Here is a 22,340-nt window from a genome sequence, read left to right as displayed (position 1 = left end):
TTCGTCTCCTACGTCTGGCCAGGGAAATCAGGATTTCTAAGCATCAGAGCCCTTGAATATAAACCGCCTTTGATCTGTCCCCTGCGGCCCCTACTTGATACTCCAAGTGCTCCAGACAACTCAAATGCTGCTCTCTTTGCCACTGAAGTGGCAGCTCCTCCTGCTGCAGGACCGAGTTGAGTCAGCTTTAGGCTATACCACTCCCGCCCCACCATGTCTCTAACAAAGGGGGGCAGGAGGTGGCGGGGGGGAGGGGACTGACGGAGCCAGGCTCATGGGACTCCCACACCAGCCTGAGTCTGTGTCCTTCTCAGCCTGTCCTGCAGCATCTCCCCCAATAACACTCATCATCTACTTGATGCCCTTCTCACGCCTACGTCATATCTGGACAAGAGTTGTAACTGCAAATGCATTAGGAATCTAGAAGCCATTCCACCAGAATGACTTTTGACAGTAGCTGTGGAGGCTTTGCTATTTTCCTAAGTAACACATAAAACTTTACCAGCACGACAGTTTCGCTTTCTGCATAAGTTACAGGCATGTTGTAAACAAATATGCTCTTTTGGCAAATAAGAAGCAGAGCACCAACACTTTACAATATTTTCAAATAACAAAAGCCATGCTTACATATAATTTCTCTAAGGAAAGGTACTTTCTTTACAGGGCCAGGTCACCTCGAGGGGCACCAGGACCACGTGTGCGAAGGCTTGGGGCTGGGCAGCCTGCAGTACCTGGTAGTTGGTAGGATCATAAGTCAGTGCGTTTCCAAGGTGTTCAAATGCCTTCTGGTAAATGCCGAGCTTGGAGAAGAAGCAAACCAGAGAACTGGATCAGCGGGCACATGGCAGTTAAGGAGTCTGGCCAACCACACCCTGACTTTTCTGAGTTCTCCTGACAAAAAAAGAGCTACTGATAGAAAAAGAAAACCAGAAGTCCCCCCATTTTGCTGATTTTGTCCCCTGATGAGATCAAAGTATCTATCTGCAGGAACCATCTCTGCCACACTGCGGGCCCCACACTGTCTCGTGGCAGGAAATGGGCTCGTCAGCCTCATCTGCCCCCCCGGGGTGGACCAACCTCCCAGGCCAAAGCCAAGCAGGACCAGGGTTAAGCTCCTGATTCCTTTTAGAGAAAAAGGAAACACACAGCAAGGCTACCAAAGAGGCACAGCTGGAGGCAGGAGCAGCTGAGCAAGGAAACTGGGGAGCTGAGGGGGGACTGGGTGGTAGGGGCCCCTCCCCGGGCCAGTCCTCAGGCTGATATGGAGAAATGATGGCGCTAAAAGAATGCCAGTCACGCTCAGGAGTGTGGAGGGAGGCTTCTTACTCTACACAATGCGTCACCTTCTCTTTCCTATAGGACCTGGCTGGGGAGAAGGGACAGCAGAAGCGGCCTTAGCCCACAGCCTAGCAGTGCTAACTTGTGTCAGAGTCTCTCCCCCACAGCACAATGCCAGCCGCCCTGACCAGTTACTTCTCATAGATGCTCTTTCCTTTAAGAATCATAACTGCACTAAACTCAAGTAGATCTGCTTTTGATTTGAATGCAGAAAAGTAAGTGAATTCCTGTAACAGAGAGGAACAGACAATGCAGCGAGAGGTTCAGGTGCTTTACAGGACCTTTAGTGACAGGAGTTAAAGTAAAATCAAAATGCAGCGAGACCACAATACACACGAACCCCAAAGCATTTCTGACATCAGTGCATGAATGAGTAGAGTTCTCCTTACCTGTAAGTAGAGTAATCCTAAGGTTGTAAGAAGTTCTGTATTTTCTGGTGAGAACCTACGATACAGAGACCAACACAGAGCTGCTCAGAGGGAAGCCAGGTGTGTCTGAGGGACACAGGTGTGCAGCACCTGACAGGCTACCACTGCCCACTCCCCACGGGAACCCCCGCAGGTGATCTGGGGATTGCCTGCCTCCAAGAGTAGGTCATCTCAACCCCGGCTACATGGATGACTGCCCAGCAAGAAAGAAATGGCTCTTAGAATTGAGACCCCTTTTCTGGACCTTTTCTTAGTGCCTGAGAAAGAACCTATGGAATATTTTGTGTGACTGTCTTGATTACACTGATAGAATGAAGAACAACGCTTTATAAACCAAATCAGTCTAGAGTACACAGCTTTAGCCAGTTCACTTTTGTGGGGTATTTCTTTTTTTTCTGTTCTCACTATACTCACAATGGCAGCCGGCATACTTTTTTCTGTGTAATCTTGGATCCCAGGGGCCTGAATACTTCCACATTAAACAAAAATCCACACTAAACAGCCCAACTAAACAATAGAAGGAAGATGCATACTAGCTCCAGGAAAGAATCAGCCATTGGCTTGGGGAATAAGAACTGGCTTAAGAAAAAGACTATCTGCTTTCCCAACCCCTCGCTGATATTTCTTCGTTACAGAACCAAAACAACACCGAGCTAAGATGATCTGACTACAGGCTCATCAGGCAGTTTCAACAGCAAAAATGCCAAAAGTGAGGAACGACGTCTCCTGCTTCTAAGGAATGAGGTAGGGCACGCGTTCCTATGGGGAGACCAGAACCAGAGGGGCCAACGCCCTGGCCAGGAGCCTCAGCTGGCCAAACACAGCTTGCTCAGTTCAACAGAGTGTTTGCCCTTCACTTGCTGTCATAATAATGTCCATTTTGATCACCTCCCTCCCCCAAACCAAGTAACTTCCACGATTCTGGCAGCACCCATCCCCGCACCAAAACAACTGCTATCTCCAAGCTGTGGGTCTCTACATTTGTCATGAGGCTCCAAACACTCAGCTGTCCCCTTTTCTCCCTTGGGAATTTGTGTGACTTAAATCCTTGACCAGCCACTGGAATAATGTCACCCTTCATATTTATGGGAGCTCATCTCCTAGAAGGCAGGGACCAGGGATCAAGCTTCCACTGGCCCCAGAGAAACTTAACCTATCCTACTTGTCCACATAAACTTAGACTCTCGACAACAAAAGTCTCTCTTGTAGCTTAACAAACCAAGAGACTTTTATGTTTTTAGACTCAAAATGCAACTAAAGAAAATTCAGAAAGCTGGGTTGTGACTGATATAACCAGAAAAGTTACTACATTGCCATGGTAGAAGACAAAGGCAATTTAAGTTTCGTTTATAGTCTAATTACCTGTCACCAGGCATTCTGTTAAGTGACCAAACAAACGAGACACTAAAACATTTTGCTACAGCTACTCCACTTAAAACAAGACAAGACCCTACACAGAAAAGGCAAGCTAGCATGTGTCCCTAGGGAGGAAACATGGAACACCATCCTGGGAAAGCCATTTAGCTCCATCAATAGGGTTTGGCTTCCCCAATGATGTTTCAGAAAAACAAGATATTGGTCTCATGCAAGTAAGAGCTTCCTCCTGAGCACATGTGTACCCGCTTCCCTTGCAGCTAGCTGTGGCCATGTTGCTAATTTCGAACCATGGAACGGGAGCAGGAACGATGTGTGTAGCTTCTGTGCCATGTAAAATACCAGGAGCTGCTGACTCAGCATGTGCTTTCCTGTACCATTCCCCCCACCACAGCGTGGAACATAGATGCTACAGTCTGTCAGCTTCACCCCTGCAGGTGAGGACAACCTAAGCAATGGAACCTGGGTCCCTGATGGGCCCTGCAAAGCAGCGCTGCCCAGCTAGGTGAGACCAGCCATACCAGTAGGTAAGAAAGAAACACAAGCCTTCCTTATTTCCGCCACCGGGAGCTCATAACCTTAGCTAACCTTTAACTCACACAGTACCAGTCACACATATTCTTAACCTCGGGAGTTCATATATCTATCCCGTTATTTTCAGCCTCTCCTTGCCCGACAGGAAGCATGCACTTACTCCACTGCTTTCCTGTAGACCTCGATGGCCTTGTCCACGTCTCCCTCTAGCAGGTGGACCCTCCCCAGCATCACGTAGGTCAGGTCGTGCCTGTTAAGGTGCAGTGCGCTCTGCAGCTGCTCCTGTGCCTAACAGGGTGTGGAAGGAAAGAGAACCAGGTCACTGCCACGAAGGCCAGTGGCTCTATATGGCCACAGTGCAAGCAGAGCTCCTGCTGTACTAACGTGGGAACATCACGTTCCAGCAAACAGCCCGCACTGCCCCCAAACCAAAACATGTCCCAACCGTACTTGCTGACAGGACAGCTGACAGCAGGGGTATCTGCCTGCGGAGCCCCTTGGAAGAGTTTATACAAGACGATAAGACTGTCTGAGTGTCTTTCACTCCTCGATAACCAGAGCCATGGCTCACACTCTTCAAGTCAAAAGGGACCTCACAGCACAGTGCTCGGTTCTGCCCTGAACCTGACATCAGCTGCGCCGCTGCCCAGCTGCACAGCCTGCCTCAGGTGGACTACATTTTCCTCACCAATGTTCTGCTAAATGAATGAATGGACTGCTCTCATTTATTCACTCAACATGCATTCATCGAGTGCCTGTTGTTCTAGATGCTACATAGGTGTCTTGGAGCCAACAAAACAAACTCCCGGCTCTGTGGGAGCCGTTATCCTTCCTCATAGATGCCTGAACGGGCTTTGTTTAGTCATTCACTGATTCAACAGGTATTTACATAAATGTCAAATACTGCATTTGCTGTTAGCCTTACAGTAAAATCTCAATATAATTCTCCTCCTCGGGGCCGATTTGACCAAAGACCAATCCTACTCTCCACTCAGAATAATCCCGGTAACAGAAATGTGCTTGGCTCGGACTAGCCTCTGGAGAGAAAAACCTCCTCTTAACCAAGTACAGAACACTGTAGATCTGCCCAGGAAACCTAAGGGACCCATGACACATGTATATTTTTATTTATATATTTTATTTATTATATATCTTACAGGAGAAAAAGTTACTCTCACACCTTAACTGTTGATGTACAAATTTTTTTTCACACCCGAGGGACATATTAGGTTGCATCAGTTTGCAAACTGATATAGATTAAATATTGTCAAATGGGTATTAACCAACTCAGATTCTCAGTGCTGTCGGCATGGGAGAAAAGAAAACTTCACAACCACTAAGTGGACGCCTGTGAAGGGGACTCTACCCAGCCCCACTGTGGGAACAGTCATACCACTCAGGAATTCAGCCCGTGCCGCAATGAAGACATCTTCATACACGTTTTTCTCTGAGTACCAGGGAAGCTCCAACGCTTTATCTGATCTGAGGGCCTTACAGCCTACAGCTTCATCACAATGAAATATACATTCTCACATGAAATAACCTTCAACACTGAAACTCTCAGGAATCAGATACACTTAGAACTTTCAAAGTAAATTTCCAACGACCTTAAAAACTAAAATCAGTCACTGTCAGAGCAGAAGAGAATTCACATGGTCATGATTACACTTTTAAGACTGAAGGGTCCACTTTTTTGATATCTAAGTTTTACAGAACATTTGTTCCTATACTGGAAAATTAAACTGAGAAAGGAGAAAAAGAAGAGAGGAGAAAAGCAAATAGATTGCTATTCCTCCATGATATTTCTAGAATTTTTCATTTTCTTGTTAAAAGCAGGAAAAAAACAGATGGATAATGACAAATGAGAATAAAAATGGGGATAAATGTATATGGCACTTTCAATTTTCACTTCCAAAGATGTCTGCAAGCACTAAGAATATACAAAATGATTGAAATCCCCAGTCAACCACTCAACTGCCACGGCATTTCTGTAAGTTACCTTGTTGAACTGTTTCAGATAAATGTAGCAAACTCCTAGGTTATGACAGATCTCCTACACACAAAAGAAAGGAAAACAGCTTAGGTGTGAATTCCACCCTGTCGGTGAAACAACAGGCATCTAGATATTGTTACTGTTCAGGAGTTTAAACTTTAAAACATGTGCACTTCAGTTAGTTTACTAGATTTCATACTCATTTAATTTTACAAGAGGGATTCCTTCATTAAAACCCCACAGATTATGAGATAAAAGCAGAAGAAACACATGCTCCTGAGTCTACGTGGTAGCTTGGGGTACATACCCAGCATACCCCCATCCCTTTTCACTCTAAGAGCTGCCCACTGCTCACATTCTTGGTGCCCTCTTCTCAGAAGAGACTACCCACAGCCCCTGCCCCACCCTAAGAATATACAGAGGGCGCCAAAAAAATGTATACACATTTTAAGAAAGGAAAAACCTATATTAAAATTGTAATACTCAATATATACCAATAACAACAGATAAATACAAGTCATGTGTATACATTTTTTTGGCACCCCTGTTATATGTCAATCAGATCCTTTTCCCAGAAATCTAGGAATTCACAAGGTGATGTGACTTGGGGACTGACAGCGCCTTCTAGAGGGCACTATGATGGAATATACGTAACTGGAGTCAGGCTGCAGATGCAGACAGCAGATCAGCAAACTAAGGCCCACAGACTACATCCGTCTTCTGCCTTTTCTGGTAAATAAAGTTGTACTGGTATTGGCTATGGTTCTTTCACACTAGAACTTCAGAGTTCAGTAGCTGCAACAGACTACATGAAGCCACAAAGCTTAAAATATTTACTAACTGGCCCTTTACAAAAAACACTTGCCAACCGCTGATCTACAGAAAGAAAGAAATGAAACAAATGCAGAGTAGCTACTACCTTGTTTGCTGACAGCTTTCCAGTTCAAGTTCACTGCAACCTGGATTTCCTGATCTGAAGTTCTACAGAATCTCTTGAATTTCCTTTTTTAAGTCTCCCTTTATTTAAGGTAGCTTTAGAGAAAGGCGAACACGTCTAGAGGGGAAGTGGGGCTGTCAGCAGGAATCGGACTGGTAACAGCCGGCTCCTCGGCAACACTCACCGCCAGAAAACCACATAGCAGTGCCGCCTAAGTTAAGTGGAAACAGGAGTTTTGATCTTACCCCCAGCCAAATCGATCAAGTGTGAGGATAAAATAGACATTTTTGGCATGTAAGAATTCAGTAAGAACAAAAGCCAGCCCTATGATGGATGAGTGGAACCGTCAGCATGTTACTAATAACAGAGAACTTAACTTTCCCTCCTTACCCAATCTTTCTGGTTAAGTTTAGCAGCTTCATTATAAACTTCAGTGGCAGCTTTATGTTTTCCCAGAAGAAATCTGTGGAAGAAAATACATTTCCTATAACTATTAACTCAACGCTTTTATAAGATTAACCCCCCTGGTCCCACATTTGACTCATATTCCATCTAGCAGAGAATTCTGGAAGCCTGCGATTTGGCCAGTGAGGCTGCTGTATCCAACAGCAGAAGCTCTCTCGGCAGGGACTGTACTGGTAGCAGTTCCAGCGGCTTGGTCCCATTCCACACCAATTTTAGTGAAAGCGTTCTGTGATTTATTTTCCACAGTATACTACAAATGTAGACCAAAAAAAAGAAGCTAAATCATATACCATGCTAAGCAAGAGCTGCCATCATTTATCACCGTCCTCTATTAGGGACGTGCCCTACCCTCCAAACCTTGTCTCTTTCCTTGACATTGGATCATGGTTCTGGAGAGACAGGAAACCGGGCTCTATGCAGACAGTACAGGAATAAATGACAATGTAGGTAACGCAGTGGGGATGGGAACCCCACGGAGCACGTTACTACTCTGGAGTAGTAAAGCTATGAGTGTACCTAACAGCTTCGAAAGACTTTGGAGGCTGCTCAGATCCAGGAGCCTTCAGGGCATTCACTCAGCAAACACTAAAAACCTACTGTGTGTCGGGCATGATGCTCGGTGTTGGATGAGAAAAACTCCATGGACTGCCAATAAGATCAGGGGACTGAGGGCGGGCACAAGATGTCACTATTTATATGATACAGTATCAGTCTTCCCCTGTCAAGCTAGAATATACAGTGTCTGAAACGTTCAGCTCTTTTTTACAAGTTATCTCATTTTGTCCAATTTCTAAATTAATCCACACTCTTCAGAGTGAAGCCCCCTCCACCTATGAAGCTGCCGCCCTGTGTGTGTCAGGCTGCTCAGGCCGAGAACGCACCATACACAGCTCTCGTGTTCCCCAGGCAGCCCCGGGCCACCACGCCCCAGTACTCACAGAGATCTGGCCACCTGCTTGAGGTTATCAGCGTTCTGCGGGCTGAGGACAGCACACGTCTGAAAGAGTTCCAGGGATTCTCGGATATTTCCTTCCAGGCGAAGTATCAATGCTGCCAAGAAATAGAAAACACAGAAAAGCAAATCATGTTCTGAGGAGCGTGGAGCCTGGTATCAGAAAAATTGAAGAGGAAGGTGGAAAATCATATCAAAGAAATTATTTGGATAATTTTATCTTTACTACAATCAGATATGACTTCAGATGGCTTGAAATGAGTAGCAAAGTTGTTGATAAGCTAAAAGCTTTTTGTTTTTTGAGATCTGAATGTTTTATTGTAAGAAATACCTTTACTTTGACTCAGTTAACAAAAGAACTTTCAATATGAGTTCTTCGCTTTCCCTTTTATATTAAGGGAAAAAATATGGTCAGGCTTAAAAGAGGGTGAGAAGACATTTAAATATTTGGCAATAAGATTACTCTTCAGAGACTGAATGAGAAGGAATATATACCCTTCAGTCTGTTACCCAACGACATTGGCAAATATTTTGGTTCAGTGATGGGGAAAGGTGTGCTTGGGCTCCTTTCTCTTTCCCGGTACGGACAGCGTTTATAACCTCACTATGTCACAGGTATTGTTATGATGCCGAAATTCCCAGAGTGGGGACTCAAGCCCTGGGCTAAGAAGGTTCTTGGCTTCATATAGGAAAAAATTCAATCATGAGCCGATACAGGGTTTCAAGTGGAAGTTTATTTAGCAGAGAGTAAGAAAATAGTGTGGTGGTCTCTAATCACTAGTGGAAGAGAGACATCCCTCCATCCCGGGCTAGGGTTTATGTGTGTTTCTTGTTTCCACGGAAAACTTCTTGGTATGCGGAAGCAGATTAGGGCCAGGTTTACCTTTAACTTTTGTAAGGTACAGCCCGTGGCTAATTTGTCATAGGTGTAATTACCGGAATGACCATTACAGTGGAATCTCCGCCGAATGGGATGGACGGATGGTCTGTTCCATGTGACAGATTAACACCTGCCCGAGTTCTGTGTCTGGCAGCTTGCAGGCAGCAAGCTTGGAATCCAACCTCCCCCTTCTGTAAAACTAGTTGTGGGGACAGAGCCAGGAATGCAGTTTCCAGGCTCTCGGCCTCATGTGGAAAGGTGATCACTCAGGTAGTAAACGGCCATCAACTGTGATTGGATGGCCATCAGCTGTGGCTAGTTGGCCGTCAGCTGTAACCAGTGAGCCACTGGGCACTAATATAACTGCTGTGGCTGCGCTAGCAGAAAATGGGGGCTAGCAAGAAGATGGTGGCTGAGCTAGCAAGCGCAGATTGCAGTTAGTAAGTGGGGTTGGGTGTCAGAGAAGTGGACAGCAGGTTGTGGATGGTGTGGCTCCTGCTTCCTGTGTCTCCAGCCCAGCCGCCAGTGAGAGTATGGTTGTGTGACTCCACCTATGGCTCCGTGGGTCTTCCTTTTTGGCCTCACCCTATCCTGCGTTCTTATGTGGGGAGTGGGACCAGAGACCCCGCCTGCCACCCAGAATGACACTAGTCTTCGTGCCCCTTCCCTGCATTAGTCAGGCTCAGCGATCGCCAGTTTTTCGTAGTATTCTGGTGGCCCGTAGTTTGTGCCCCCCCTCTCAGAAGCAAGGCAGCCAATGGAGACCTCCTCTGAGGTCCTCTCAGGCTCTTCATGGCCTTCACCTCTTGAATCTCAACCTTCCTTCTCCCTTTTCTTTGTTGAATTGTGCTGTATTATCCTTAATATTAAGGAATCTGGTTACTTCTTTCATTTCCATCTTTGCCTCAATAATAGTTGAGTCTAGTAGGAGAACTACTGAAATCAGTTAAGTTTTTCTGATAATTCTTGGGTCCTTCATGAGCAAGAGCCACCCAGGCTTTCACATTCCAGCTACCTGCCTTTATAAAGAGCCTGATCACAGCACTGCTTGGCCTCTTCAAACCCGCACAGCTTCAAGCTGTGTGCACAGCACATTCCTTATCAGTAATCTTTAGCGTTCCCTTATCTGCTAAGGGCATCTTTACAGTTTTTCTCCTTTACACAACGACTGCCTCCTACTTGAAGGGTTTTAAACATTTTTTCATCTGTGATGCCTTCGTGATAGCTGCAGAAGTCTTCTATTTGGTCGGTCTGTGGGCATCTCTGCTGCAAGCCGCCAAGCTCACCATTGCACGGCAGTGGGCGCAGAAGGAATGGGCGGCAGCTCCTCCCGCCAGCGTGGTCCATCCAGACCCATTAAAATTCTTGTTATTCTGTAATACCGCCATCTGCGGTCTGGAGTCTGCAGTCTATTTGCAACACTCTCTTATAATCCACATAAGCTTTCTACACTGCTCTAAAGTTTCCTGGCCATTGCTCGTCGCTTGCCTGAGAATGGACGAAGTTCCAGAGCCCTGTTACAATCTTGAATGCAGCGGGTGCAGTTTCCTTAGATCGTCCGCACTTCACTCCCGCGGCTCCAGCGGCGCCATCACCACCGAGTGCGTGCTTTGGCGCCCCCTAGGCGAACTGCCCGTTTTTGAACAGCTCCTCGCCCGGGCTCTTCAGGCGGGCGAAGACGACCGGGGCTGCAGGGGCCGCGGTGCACCGGGACAGGGGGAAGAGACGACTGCAACGGGGGTCCCCGGCGCCCCATCTGCCTGCCGCCCAGCGCCCACTGGCACCGCCCGCCATCGCCCGGGCCCGTGGCGGCCCCGCTTGTCCGCACCAGCCCCTGGCGTGCAGCCCTGCAGGGTGCGCCCCTCTCCGGCCGTTTGCCGCCAGCGCTCTGGCCGGTTAGCTCTGCGGTGCGAGCCAGCTCAGCGGCCTCCGTAGGAAGTGGACGCGGGAAGCGAGTGTTTGCAGCATCAGGAGCAACCACCGCAGGGGCCGTGGAGGGCCCAGCGCTGAGGCGCGGCCAAGCTAAAACCTATTATAATAAGGTGTCTCAAACCTATCTAACTCCTTTCCTCCCAGCATCCACCACGCAGATAATCAGGTGCCATGCAAATTATCCCACAAACTCTTAATAGGAACATTCTTAGGCTTCCCCATCAGATGCTCTATTTATCATAATTCACTTCCATCTGATACTTTTCAGAGAGTACGCCCAAATGAGCAAGTGCAATCAATACCCCATGTCCAACAAGGAGATTCTGGCAAAAAAAATGCAGTGAAAGTAATATTTCAGACTTGTTTTTCAGTACGCAGCCAATCAGAATCAATAATTATTTCCAGGCCTAAGTTTTCAGGAGAACTTCCACGCTTAAGTATTATGATGCACTGAAAGTCTGGAACTTGTGGTAATTGTGGTAATTGAGAATAAAAGAGCACCTTTTTTTGCCATGATGTCCTAGATGTGTCAGTATCTTACCAATTATGTCAGAAAATTACATATTAATCTGAAGACAATAAATGCAATGAATGGTAGACAAAACAATGCATTTATACTACCTAAAAGTCATACCAGAAAGTCAAAAAGAAAGTTCCTGAAAACAGGATGCTACTTTTGGCACTAGAAAGTAAAAAACGTAAGGCAGTGGTTCCTATATTTGGTTCCTGATTAATTTATTCTCTGCTTTATCCTTTATACTGCTAGGCTTCTTCCCTTCATCCTGACTCACCTTACTAAAAGTCGTCAAGCCTTTCCTCATCTCTTTTAACCTGAGTACAAGGAACCCTTTCAAAAGCTTCTTCTGGACCTGAAACTGAGGTAGGGATCCTAACATCATTCTGAAAAACACTCACCGGAAACTAGAAAAGGGGTGAAGGATGGTAGCATATTTTTTTAACAAAACCAGTCATTTCTGAGATCAAATCTAGCAAAAGAATTATGTTCCAGTTTCAAAAAAAAAACAATACTGAATAAGACTTCTATGGAACACCTCTTGAATTTAAGTATTTCGTAAGCTGTCTGCTCTTTTTCCAGAACCTAGGGAAAATGTGCATTCCTCTAGCAAGAAGAGGAGAAATATGTCTTACTTACCTTGGACATAGATAGCATATTCACATAGCCCCTGGGTCTCCTGAAGCTGTTCTTTGATAACTGCCTGAAAGAGAAAGAAAAATACTTCTGAGGAGTGGTTAAATGTCAAGTGTTTTTAAGAAAAGGTAGACATGACAAGGAGCAGATGTACAAAATCCAGGATACTAATCATTACTAATAAAGTAATTCATTCAGAACTATTTTTAATCTCAACTATCTTGTTATGATCACTTATTGTAGAACAGGGATTGGCGAACTACGGCCCACAGGCCAAATCCAACCCACACAGCCTATTTTTGTGCAGCTGTCAAGCTGAAAGTGGTTTTCATATTTTTAAAGGGTTGTAAGAAATAAGAGAATGTTAAAACTATGAGAAAGAGACTGCATGTAACCTGCAAAACCTACAATATTTACCATCTGGCCTCTTACAGAAAAAGTTTGCCAGCCCCTAGACTCTAACTTCCCTAGATTCTACATGGCAAGCTGAGAAAAATCTGAAAACACCTCCAAGCACCACTGTAGAGGCTAGGGGCTCTCTAATAAGCAAGAAACAGGCTCTACCTTTTCTATACTGACAGGCTAAGCCCTCCCAGGGTGCTATGGGAGCTCAGAGGTAGGGTTTCCGGGCAGGAATTCCCACCCGGTCTCAGGAATTTTTTTCACTTTCCTGTTCCCGAATCCCGAGATATAAACTGTTTTCTGTTCTCCACGATGAATCGTTTCCACAAAGTGACAGCCGATACTACCAACCACCTGGGTTCAAGGAGCAAATTTTCCCGATTTTCCAACCAACTTTTCTCGGGATTTGGGAACAGAAAAGTGAAAAAAAAATTCCCAAGAATGGGAGGGAATTCCTGCCTGGAAACCCTACTCAGAGGACAGGCACCTGATTCGAACTTGGAGAATCAGGGAAAGCTCTCCAGAGTAGGCAGTCTCAAGTCTGTGTGGGCTGGGGGTGCGGGAGAAGCTAGGGGCCTGAAAAGTCAGAGAGAACTTTTAGCGTGGCTTCGCATGCCACGCTAAAAAGGCTGAGAGCAATGGGAAAATACTAGTAACCTGATTCTATTTGCTATATAGAAAAATCATTTGTGGAGCTCTGTTGAAATAGATGGAAAGGAGGCAAGATTAGAGGCAAGGTTAGTATAAGAACTCTTGTGGTAATTTAAATTAAAATGAAGGGGACTAACTAAGGCATGAAGAGAGGACGATTTCAAGAGATAGACCAAGATCTCCAGAACTTGATGATTATATATATTACATTAGGGCAAGTGAGCCAGGGAACGCTGGCACAGACAGCTGGGTGAATGATGGCACCTATCCCTGAGACAGGGAACAGGAAGAAGAAATGGGTTTGGAAGGAAGCAGATCAATTCAGCTACAGAAAAGATGAGCTTGAAATGCCTGTGAATTTGAAAAGCATTCAGCAGGTACCAGATTCATCTGGAGACAGGAGGAAGTGTGTGCAGAGAAAGGGGTCAAAGACAGTACGTAGGAACAGACCCAATTCTGAAGAAATAAGCAGAGGAAGAGAAGCCAAAAAAAGGAAACAGAGGAAGTACTCAAAGAAGGAAAAAGGAAACAAGGAGAGGGTAATACCAGAGAAGGAAACACAGAAATCTTTCAAGATTCAGACTGCCACTAAACATTGCTAGTTCTGTGCACTGCCATGGGTATACAAGCCACAGGTATACATTAAAAACTACCACCTTAGAGACATTACAAAGCTCTGCGTGCCGAAAAATACCAAGAATACAGTTTGCTTGTTAATACTGTCTGCCAGCATGTATGTAACATACAGTATGTTACAAAGACACGAACAGTTTAGCGAAAAGGAAATACACATGGTTTTTAAATATACAAATGATATTCAAGCTTACATAACAAGAGAACTAACTATGAAATAAAATACCATTTTTCACCTATCCAGAGATCAAAAAGTGAAACACGATGCTGTGTTGGAACACCTGCCATCCACTATGAGACTAAGTCCCAGGGACTGGCTGCCCCTTCAGCCTGGTTTTGAAATGACAAGACATATGGAACATACTTGAACGTGACCCACAACCTGTATTCAAACCCAGCCACCCACAGCCAATATGAAGGCCCATGAGCAATAAATAAATGTCTGTTATTGGAGGCCACTAAAATTTTGAGGTTGTTTGTTAAGCAGCATTATCATAGCAAAAGCTAACAAATACACAAAGTGTGAGGAAATATACTTCATACATTACTAGTGAGATATAAGCTGTCACAAACTATGTGTGACACTCAGTTAGTTTCCTAACCAAAGTCAGCCTCTCATTTTCTCTATCATTACCATCTCTCACCTTGCATGCTTCATAATCCTTCCGGATATAGTGAAGATGTATCAACCAGTTCTGCTTCTCCAAAATAGGAAACTCTGGAGCTGGGCAGCATAGTGTGACAAAACAAACAGCACAGTCATTGTTACGTTTCTCCATTACCACTGTCCTCATGTCTAAACTAACCACAAGCACATTGTATTATCATATTAAACTTCTTTTTTTTAAAGATTTTATTGGGGAAGGGGAACAGGACTTTATTGGGGAACAGTGTGTACTTCCAGGACTTTTTTCCAAGTCAAGTTGTTGTCCTTTCAATCTTAGTTGTGGAGGGTACTGTTCAGCTTCAAGTTGTTGTCCTTTCAGTCTTAGTTGTGGAGGGCGCAGCTCAGCACCAGGTCCAGTTGCCGTTGTTAGTTGCAGGGGGCGCAACCCACCATCCCTTGTGGGAGTCGAACCAGCAACCTTGTGGTTGAGAGGACGCACTCCAACCAACTGAGCCATCCGGGAGGCAGCTCAGCTCAAGGTGCCGTGTTCAATCTTAGTTGCAGGGGGCGGAGCCCACCATCCCTTACGGGACTTGAAGAGTTGAACTGGCAACCTTGTGGTTGAGAGCCCACTGGCCCATGTGGGAATCGAACTGGCAGCCTTCAGAGTTAGGAGCATGGAGCTCCTACCACCTGAGCCACCGGGCCGGCCCCACATTAAACTCTTCATGCTGCTGATCATAAGAATGCAGCACATCAAAAATGTATAGAGTATTAAACTTTAAGATACCTGTCCTACTATTACATGTTAAATATATGCTGCCTTCACTTTTTGTAGCTTATAATGTCAGTTTTTCAAATGATAACTTGGCCTTAGAAAAATAAAATCATTCTTTGTCTCTCCTCCTCTTTCTCTCTCCCCTTGGTCACAAAAGCTAAATATGAAGACTTTCTAAAGGATATTTCAGGAATGGTAGTAACAAAAAATATAACATAGTTAACGTCATAGCTGACCAGAGGATGAAAAATATTTTATTTATAAAGTTAGACACAGTCTTTGCAATAGCTCAAATGTGACAACTGCTGCCCAGGAGGGGGAAAAAAATCTATTTGAGTCACTGAAAATGATTTGTGATAAAGAAACCATAAAATAAATTACTTGCCCTTTGAATTCAACAGTTTAAAATATAGGTAAAAATTCATTAAGAAATTACTTTTCTGTAGGAATAAGGAGAAGGATTCACACCAACCTCAGGACAGCGGTGACCTCAAGGAAGGGAGAGGGAGGAATGGGATTAGGAAAAGATAAGGAGACATCAACTCTTTAATGCTTTCTCAAAAAAAAAAAAACAGCTCAGAAGTATACACGGCTAAGTGTTTTTATTTATTAAATATGGCCAGTGAGTAGTACATGGGTGTTTGTATTTTTTAAATGCACTTTAATACATGTTTAAGATATTCCCTGATTTTTAAAAATGTAATATAAAGGAAGGGTACAGCAGGGGAAGAGAGAAAAATGATTTATAATCATTTGTAATCATTCTGCTCCAGAACTTTAGAAGATACATCAACAGAAAACCTACATGTCCATAATATGACAGGAAGGAAAAAAGCTTATTGTGACCCAGAGTCAATGTTGCTAGAAAACAAAAATTAAGAAGTGATGCTGCTTACTCCTTCCCAAGAATAGGGAATATTAATGGAATTTGTAAGATGAAATCATGGATAAGATTTTATATGCCAGAAGAAAAACAAAGATAAAATTTTAAGCAACTGATTCATCTTCCAATTAACCACATTCTGAGTGGAACTACCCTTCTTCTAGTCAACAAGGGTGTATTTGAGAGTCTTCAATGACTTTAGTTTTCTTCTTCTCTTCCCCCAAGCCCCATCAATCATCAGATCTTAGCCATTAACGTTCTGCCTAACCACTTCCAGAATTAAATTTCCTACTAAAGGCCACACAAATAACCAAGTTTAAAGATGGGTGTGTGTGTGTGTGCGCGCGCGCGCGTATAAAGTGGGTAAAGAAATACACTGTAATAAACAGTTCTGGGCCTAGGGGCTTACTGGGTCTTCTTGGACCAAGTCTCAGTTGTATGGCCTACCACTCTGTCACCTATGCTCTAAAGCAGGGGTGTCCAAACTGTGGCCTGTGGGCCAACTGCGGCCCATGATCCATTGTTAATTGGCCTGCAGCAAATTCCAAAAATATATTTCGTTTACTTACATAAACCAGGTGAGGCAATACGTACTTCACCTCGAGTGAGTGGCCTGGCTGTTTGTGTATTTTACCGAATATGGCCTTTGGTGAAAAAGGTTGAAAAAAGTTTGGACACTCCTGCTCTAAAGGGAGAGTGAAAGAGAAGGAGGCACTAAACCCTTTGAGTTTACAATATCACTAAGTATCACTGCTTCTACAGCCTAAGAGACAAAATTTATAAAATGTAAATTGGGGCCTTGCCTATTATCAAAATCTTAACAAAAGGATGAATCATTTTGTATGTTCCCTGGGTGAAAAATGAAGAAAAAAATGTTGAATTTGTAAGGAAACTCAAGAGCCCAGAGGCTCATGAAATGGAGCCCTAGGCATTAGAAGGGAAGACACCACCAAATCCAAGTGCTTAAAGGTCATTTTATATTCCTGGAGATATAATATAGTCTGTCTAAAAGCACGTTAGCTCCATCAAAGAAATGATCTCAGTGGCCCATAACTGTCCTATTAGTAACTGTGATCTTGGGAAATTTACAGTTTTCCTTGTCTATAAAATAGACTCATTCATTCATTCAACAAATATTCCGAGGACCGACCATGTGCCAGGTACTGGCACCGGGGATACAAAAATGTATAAAACTGACCCCCTGCTTTCAGGAAGATTATAATTGGTTGGGAGTGGCAAATAGGTAGGTGGGAGAGTGCTAGCAGAAAGGATACATGAAAATACGTTTTATATATGTATGAGTGATAGTTTTCTATGGAGAAAAATAAAGCAAGAAAGAGGGACAGGGCATTCAGGCAGGGGGTTACACCTTTGAACAGGAGGGCCTGGGAATAAAACACTCATCCTCACGAAGTTGTGAAGATTGGATGAATATATATAAGGAGAGTGGGAGGAGAAGGGGTCAGGGGAGGGGAAAAGGAGAGGGAGAAGGATATTCAAATAGTGTCTGGCATATAGTAAATCCTAAAGAAATGTTAGCTGTTGTTGCTGTTATTTTGTCATTATTATTATCGGTTATTTTCAAAGAGGAGGGAATTCTGGATACCTTAGACATCCCTTGAGTCTATGAATCCTGAATTTATAGATAGAATTTTACCTGTAAACGTATCAGTTGAATTTCTTATACTCCAAATCATTGCTCACTTGAATTCCCGCAACAAACAGGAATACTGGTTCTTATATGCTTTCACAAGTTTTATGAGAATTACTTATTTGAAACATCCTCTAAAAAGCATACTCCTGGAAATACAAAGCAGAGCCTCTTCTCTTTTACAGCAGAGCCAGGTAGGTGGTCATCTCCAGTGCTATACTTTAGGAGCTTATATGACCACGGAGGTCAGGCCACTGTTGAGATGAAGACAGATGATGCCCGTCAGCTGGTTGTAAGAAAGACCTCCCTCCCACACAGCTCCTCCACCATCACCATGGGAATGGGGGGATGGGGGTGGAAGGCTGTCGACCTAACAACCATACTCTCTTGGCCCTTCTCTGCTCCTGCCCCATTCTACTCTTTTGTGACATCTCTTTTCTTTCTTTCACTCTTTAAAAGATGCAGCAGACTTACATCTTATACAATTCCATAAACGAATAAACATGACACGGTAAGAATTCTTCTCACCTGTAATTTGCCTTAGGTGCTAAATTCTCTTAGGAATGGATTGAACTCAAAATATTACATTAAACTTTGATTAATGCTAGGGAATAGCATTCTGGATATATGAAGGCTGAGAAAAAAATATTGTGCTTTGAATTTTTGGTTGAAAAATTTTCTAAAATGACTAAGACTTTTGTAAGTACATTATAAATGAACACTTCTTTGGCAAAGGATCTCATCCAGGACTAGCAGACACATAATACAAAGAACTTTCATATGTACAGTTCCAATCTTGATTCAGTGCCAGCCTTCTATGGAATCTAGAACAAGTTATTTAATTTCTCTGAGCTTCCATTCCCCACCCCCCATAATTTTCACTGGAAAATTATTTAAAAATCTGAAGGTGGTCATTCAATAAATGTTAATTTCCTAATGTTACAATAGGAATTTTAACACTTTTCTACCTCAGTATATTATGTTGAACATCAAACGATATAACAAATCTTGGGAGAGAGGTCCAAGATGGCAGAGTAGATAAACGCTGTACTTCCCTCATCCCATGGCCACATTGAAATTATAACTAAATTATAATGGAATAATCAACCTGGAGAACCATCAGAAGTCTAGCTGAACAGAAGTTTTATAACTAAGGATATAAAAAAGAAGTCATGTCGAGACTGGTAGGAGGGTGGAGATGCAGAATGGGACAGCCCCACACTTCCATGTGGCAGTTGAGAATGGGGTGGGGGGAATATCTTGGCCACAGAGGTTCCCCCACAGAAGAGTGAGGAACTCCAGCTCCACACTGGGCTCCCCAGCACAGGGTACTGGCACTGGGAAGAGGAACTCCCACAACATCTGACTGTGAAAAACAGTGCGGATTCTGACCATCCCAGCAGGACGGAAGGCTGTGGGAAACCCAGACATCCTCTTAAAGGGTTCATGCACAGACTCACTCACTTGCAGGCACTCACCCTGGGCACCAGTGGAGGGGCAGTGACTCAGGGGGGGTGGATAGTGACTCAGTGACTGGAGACATATGGGGAGAGACTGAGTTGTGTGGCCTCAGGCAGAGGACTGGAGGGACAGTCGCCATTTTTCCTGTGTAGGGTCCTTCTCCCATGCAGCTGGCAGGTGGATGCCATCTTTCCTGTGCTGAGCTCTCCCCAGAATGCCCATGGCCAAATCTGTATCTGAATTGGTCTGGTGAGCTTTGCCTGCTCCACCCTGGTGACTCCCTGTGACTCTGCCCCTACCAACTCGCCCAATGCCAGAGGCAATTCCTCAGTAAGCAGCCAGCCCCACCTGCATTGCTCGTTTTTGGACAACTATCGGGTCTTCGGGCCCACTAGCCTCTGTGTGCTCTGAGATATTTGCTGAGTAGCTCCACGCTCAGCACTGGCACCAAACCAGAATCTATATTAACCTAGTAAACACAACTCGGCCCACCCTGGTGACTCCCTGAGACCCTGCCTCACTCAACTCAATTACCCAGGAAGCTTTATCAGCGGCTGAACCTTATGGGAGCCACCAGGTAGCAGAAGGCCTTGGAGTGACCTGGCTTTTTGTGGAGCTACCCTAGGCCCGGTACTAGTGGCAGAGGTCCTCAGTTCGCAGCGTGGTCTCTCCAACGCACCTCCAGGTTTAGCACAGGCAGCGAACAACTGTAAATCACATCGAAGCTCCTACCAGCTAGTCCCTGGCTGGTCACAGGTAGTGGGTGACCTGGGCCTACACCAGAGTCCCTCCAAAGAGGTCCAAGAACCAACATAACTGGAGGTTGGCTTCAGACCATAGCAGAGCACCACCCAATTAGTCCCACAAGCAGCACACAGAAGGGCAGTCTCAACAGGCACCAGAGCCTGCTGGGGTTAATTCTCCTCAGTGGGGTAAGCCCCCCTGCACAGCAGCCCATAAGCTGTGGACGTGGCCAAACCCCACAGCCAGTCAGCCTAAGAGTCAATCCTACTCATTGACTGCCAATAGCAATCAAAGCTCAACAGGAGGACACACAAAACCCACACAAGGGACACTCCTGGAGCACCTGGTGCAGGTGACCAGGAAGACTGTGCACCCACAGGGAAGCTACTACATAAGCCCATCTGAGACACAGCAGATCTATGTAGTATGTACAAACAAAGAGAGAGGCAGCCAAAATGAGAAAACAAAGAAATACATCCCAAATGAAAGAACAGGAGAAAACTCCAGAAAAAGAACTAAATGGAATGGAGGCAAGCAATCTATCAGATAGAGTACACTGGTTATAAGGATGCTCAAGGAACTTAGTGAGAACTTCAACAAAGAGATAGGAAACATAACTATGGAGATAGAAAACAAAAAAAGAACCAAGAAGAAATAAAGAATACAATGACTGAAATGAAGAATACATCAGAGGGAATAAATTAGATTAGAATCAATAGATTAGACGATTGAATTAGCGATTTAGAAGATAAGGTAGCAGAAAACACCCAATCAGAACAGCAAAAAGAAAAACGAATCCAAAGAAAAGAGTTCAAGGGGCGCCTGGGACAACATCAAGTGTACCAACATTTGCATCTTAGGAATATCATAAGGAGAAGAGAGAGGGCAAGGAATTGAAAACCCATTTGAAGAAATAATGACAGAAAACTTCCCTAACCTGGCAAAGGAAATATAAACACAAGCCCAGAAAGCACAGAGTCCCAAACAAGATGAATCCAAAGAGGCCCACATCAAAACACATCATAATTATAATGCCAAAGGTTAAAAACAAAGAGAATCTTAAAAGCAGCAAAGGAAAAGCAGTTATTTACCTATAAGGGAGCTCCCATAAGACTGTCAGCTGATTTCTCAACAGAAACTTTGCAGGCCAGAAGGGATTGGCAGGAAATATTCAAAGTGATGAAAAATAAGGACCTACAGTCAAGATTACTCTACCCAGCAATGCTATCATGTAGAATCAAAGGACAGATAAAGAGCTTCACAGAAAAGAAAAAGCTAAAGTAGTTCATCATCACCAAACCAGTACTGCAAGGAATGTTAGAAAGACTTCTTTAAGACCAAAAAAAAAAAAAATCAAAAGTATGAATAACAAAATGGCAATAACTACATATCTATCATCAATTATTTTAAATGTAAATGGATTGAATGCTCCAATCAAAAGACATAGAGTGGCTGAATGGATAAGAAAACAAACCCATACATATGCTGCCTACAAGAGACTCACTTCAGGTCGAAAGACACACACAGACTGAAAGTAAAGGGATGGGATAAAGATATTTCAGGAAAATGAAAACGAAACAAAACAAAAAGCTGATGTAACAATACTTACACCAGACAAAATATACTTTAAAACAAAGACTATAACAAGAGACAAAGAAGGACCCAGTAATCCCACTTCTGGGTATTTATCCAAAGAAACCCAAAATGCTACTTCGAGGGGAGGTATGCATCCATATGTTCATTGCAACACTGTTTACAACGGCCAAGATGTGGAGGTCGTTTGGATGTCCATCAACGGATGAATGGATAAAGAGGAGGTGGTACATATATACAAGGGAATATTGCTGGGCCATGAGAGTGTATGGGTTCTTGCCATCTGCGGCAGCATGGATGGACCTGGAGGGTACTGTGCTGAGTGTAGTAAGTCAGACAGAGAAAGACAAATGCAATGGGATTGTGCTTAAATGTGGAATCAAATGAACAAAATAAACAAACAAACAAAACAGAAACAAACTTACAGAAACAGAGAACATTTTGATGGTTGCCAGATATTAGGAGGGATTGAGGGGGGGAGGTGAAAAAAGGGAAGGGATTAAAAAGTACAAATTTAGTCACGGGGATGAAAGTAGTCACGGGGATGTAAAGTAAAGCACAGAGAATATAGTTAACAATATGGAATAACCATACATAGTGCCAGGTGAGTAGTACTAGTCAGGGGGATCACTTCTTAAATTATACAAATGTCTATCCACTATGCTGTACACCTGAAATATAAAATAATATTGAATGTCAAAATAAAGTGTAAAAAAAAGATCTCAAAATCAATGATCTAAGTTGCTACCTTAAAAAACTGCAAAAAGAAAAGCAAGTTAAACACAAGAAAATATTAGATAAGAGCATAAATCAATGAAGTTGAAAGAGGAAAAAAATAAAATCAAAAGCTGGTTCTTTGAAAAGATCAATAAAATGTATAAACCTCTAGCAAGAAGGATCAATAAAAAGAGAAACATAAATTACCAAAAACAACAACAGAGGGAACATCACTAA

General features: G+C 43.8%; 1 protein-coding gene across 2 annotated transcripts in view; it reads right to left on the bottom strand.

The window, feature by feature from the left end:
• The window catches only part of BBS4 (Bardet-Biedl syndrome 4), a 41,528-nt gene that overhangs the window by 6,937 nt on the left and 12,251 nt on the right, over positions 1-22,340 (bottom strand). For both annotated transcript variants that reach the window (XM_033107069.1, XM_033107068.1), the window contains 8 exons: positions 14,314-14,393; positions 11,987-12,050; positions 8,008-8,119; positions 6,995-7,067; positions 5,674-5,727; positions 3,835-3,962; positions 1,728-1,782; positions 732-800 (listed from right to left, as the gene is read on the bottom strand). In XM_033107069.1, the coding sequence (XP_032962960.1) occupies positions 732-800; positions 1,728-1,782; positions 3,835-3,962; positions 5,674-5,727; positions 6,995-7,067; positions 8,008-8,119; positions 11,987-12,050; positions 14,314-14,393 (635 nt within the window). The remainder of the gene's footprint in view (positions 1-731; positions 801-1,727; positions 1,783-3,834; positions 3,963-5,673; positions 5,728-6,994; positions 7,068-8,007; positions 8,120-11,986; positions 12,051-14,313; positions 14,394-22,340) is intronic.

This window comes from Rhinolophus ferrumequinum, chromosome 6 (assembly GCF_004115265.2).
Source record: "Rhinolophus ferrumequinum isolate MPI-CBG mRhiFer1 chromosome 6, mRhiFer1_v1.p, whole genome shotgun sequence".
NCBI classification, from domain to species: Eukaryota; Metazoa; Chordata; class Mammalia; order Chiroptera; family Rhinolophidae; genus Rhinolophus; species Rhinolophus ferrumequinum.
This window is presented reverse-complemented; position numbering and strand designations above follow the sequence as displayed.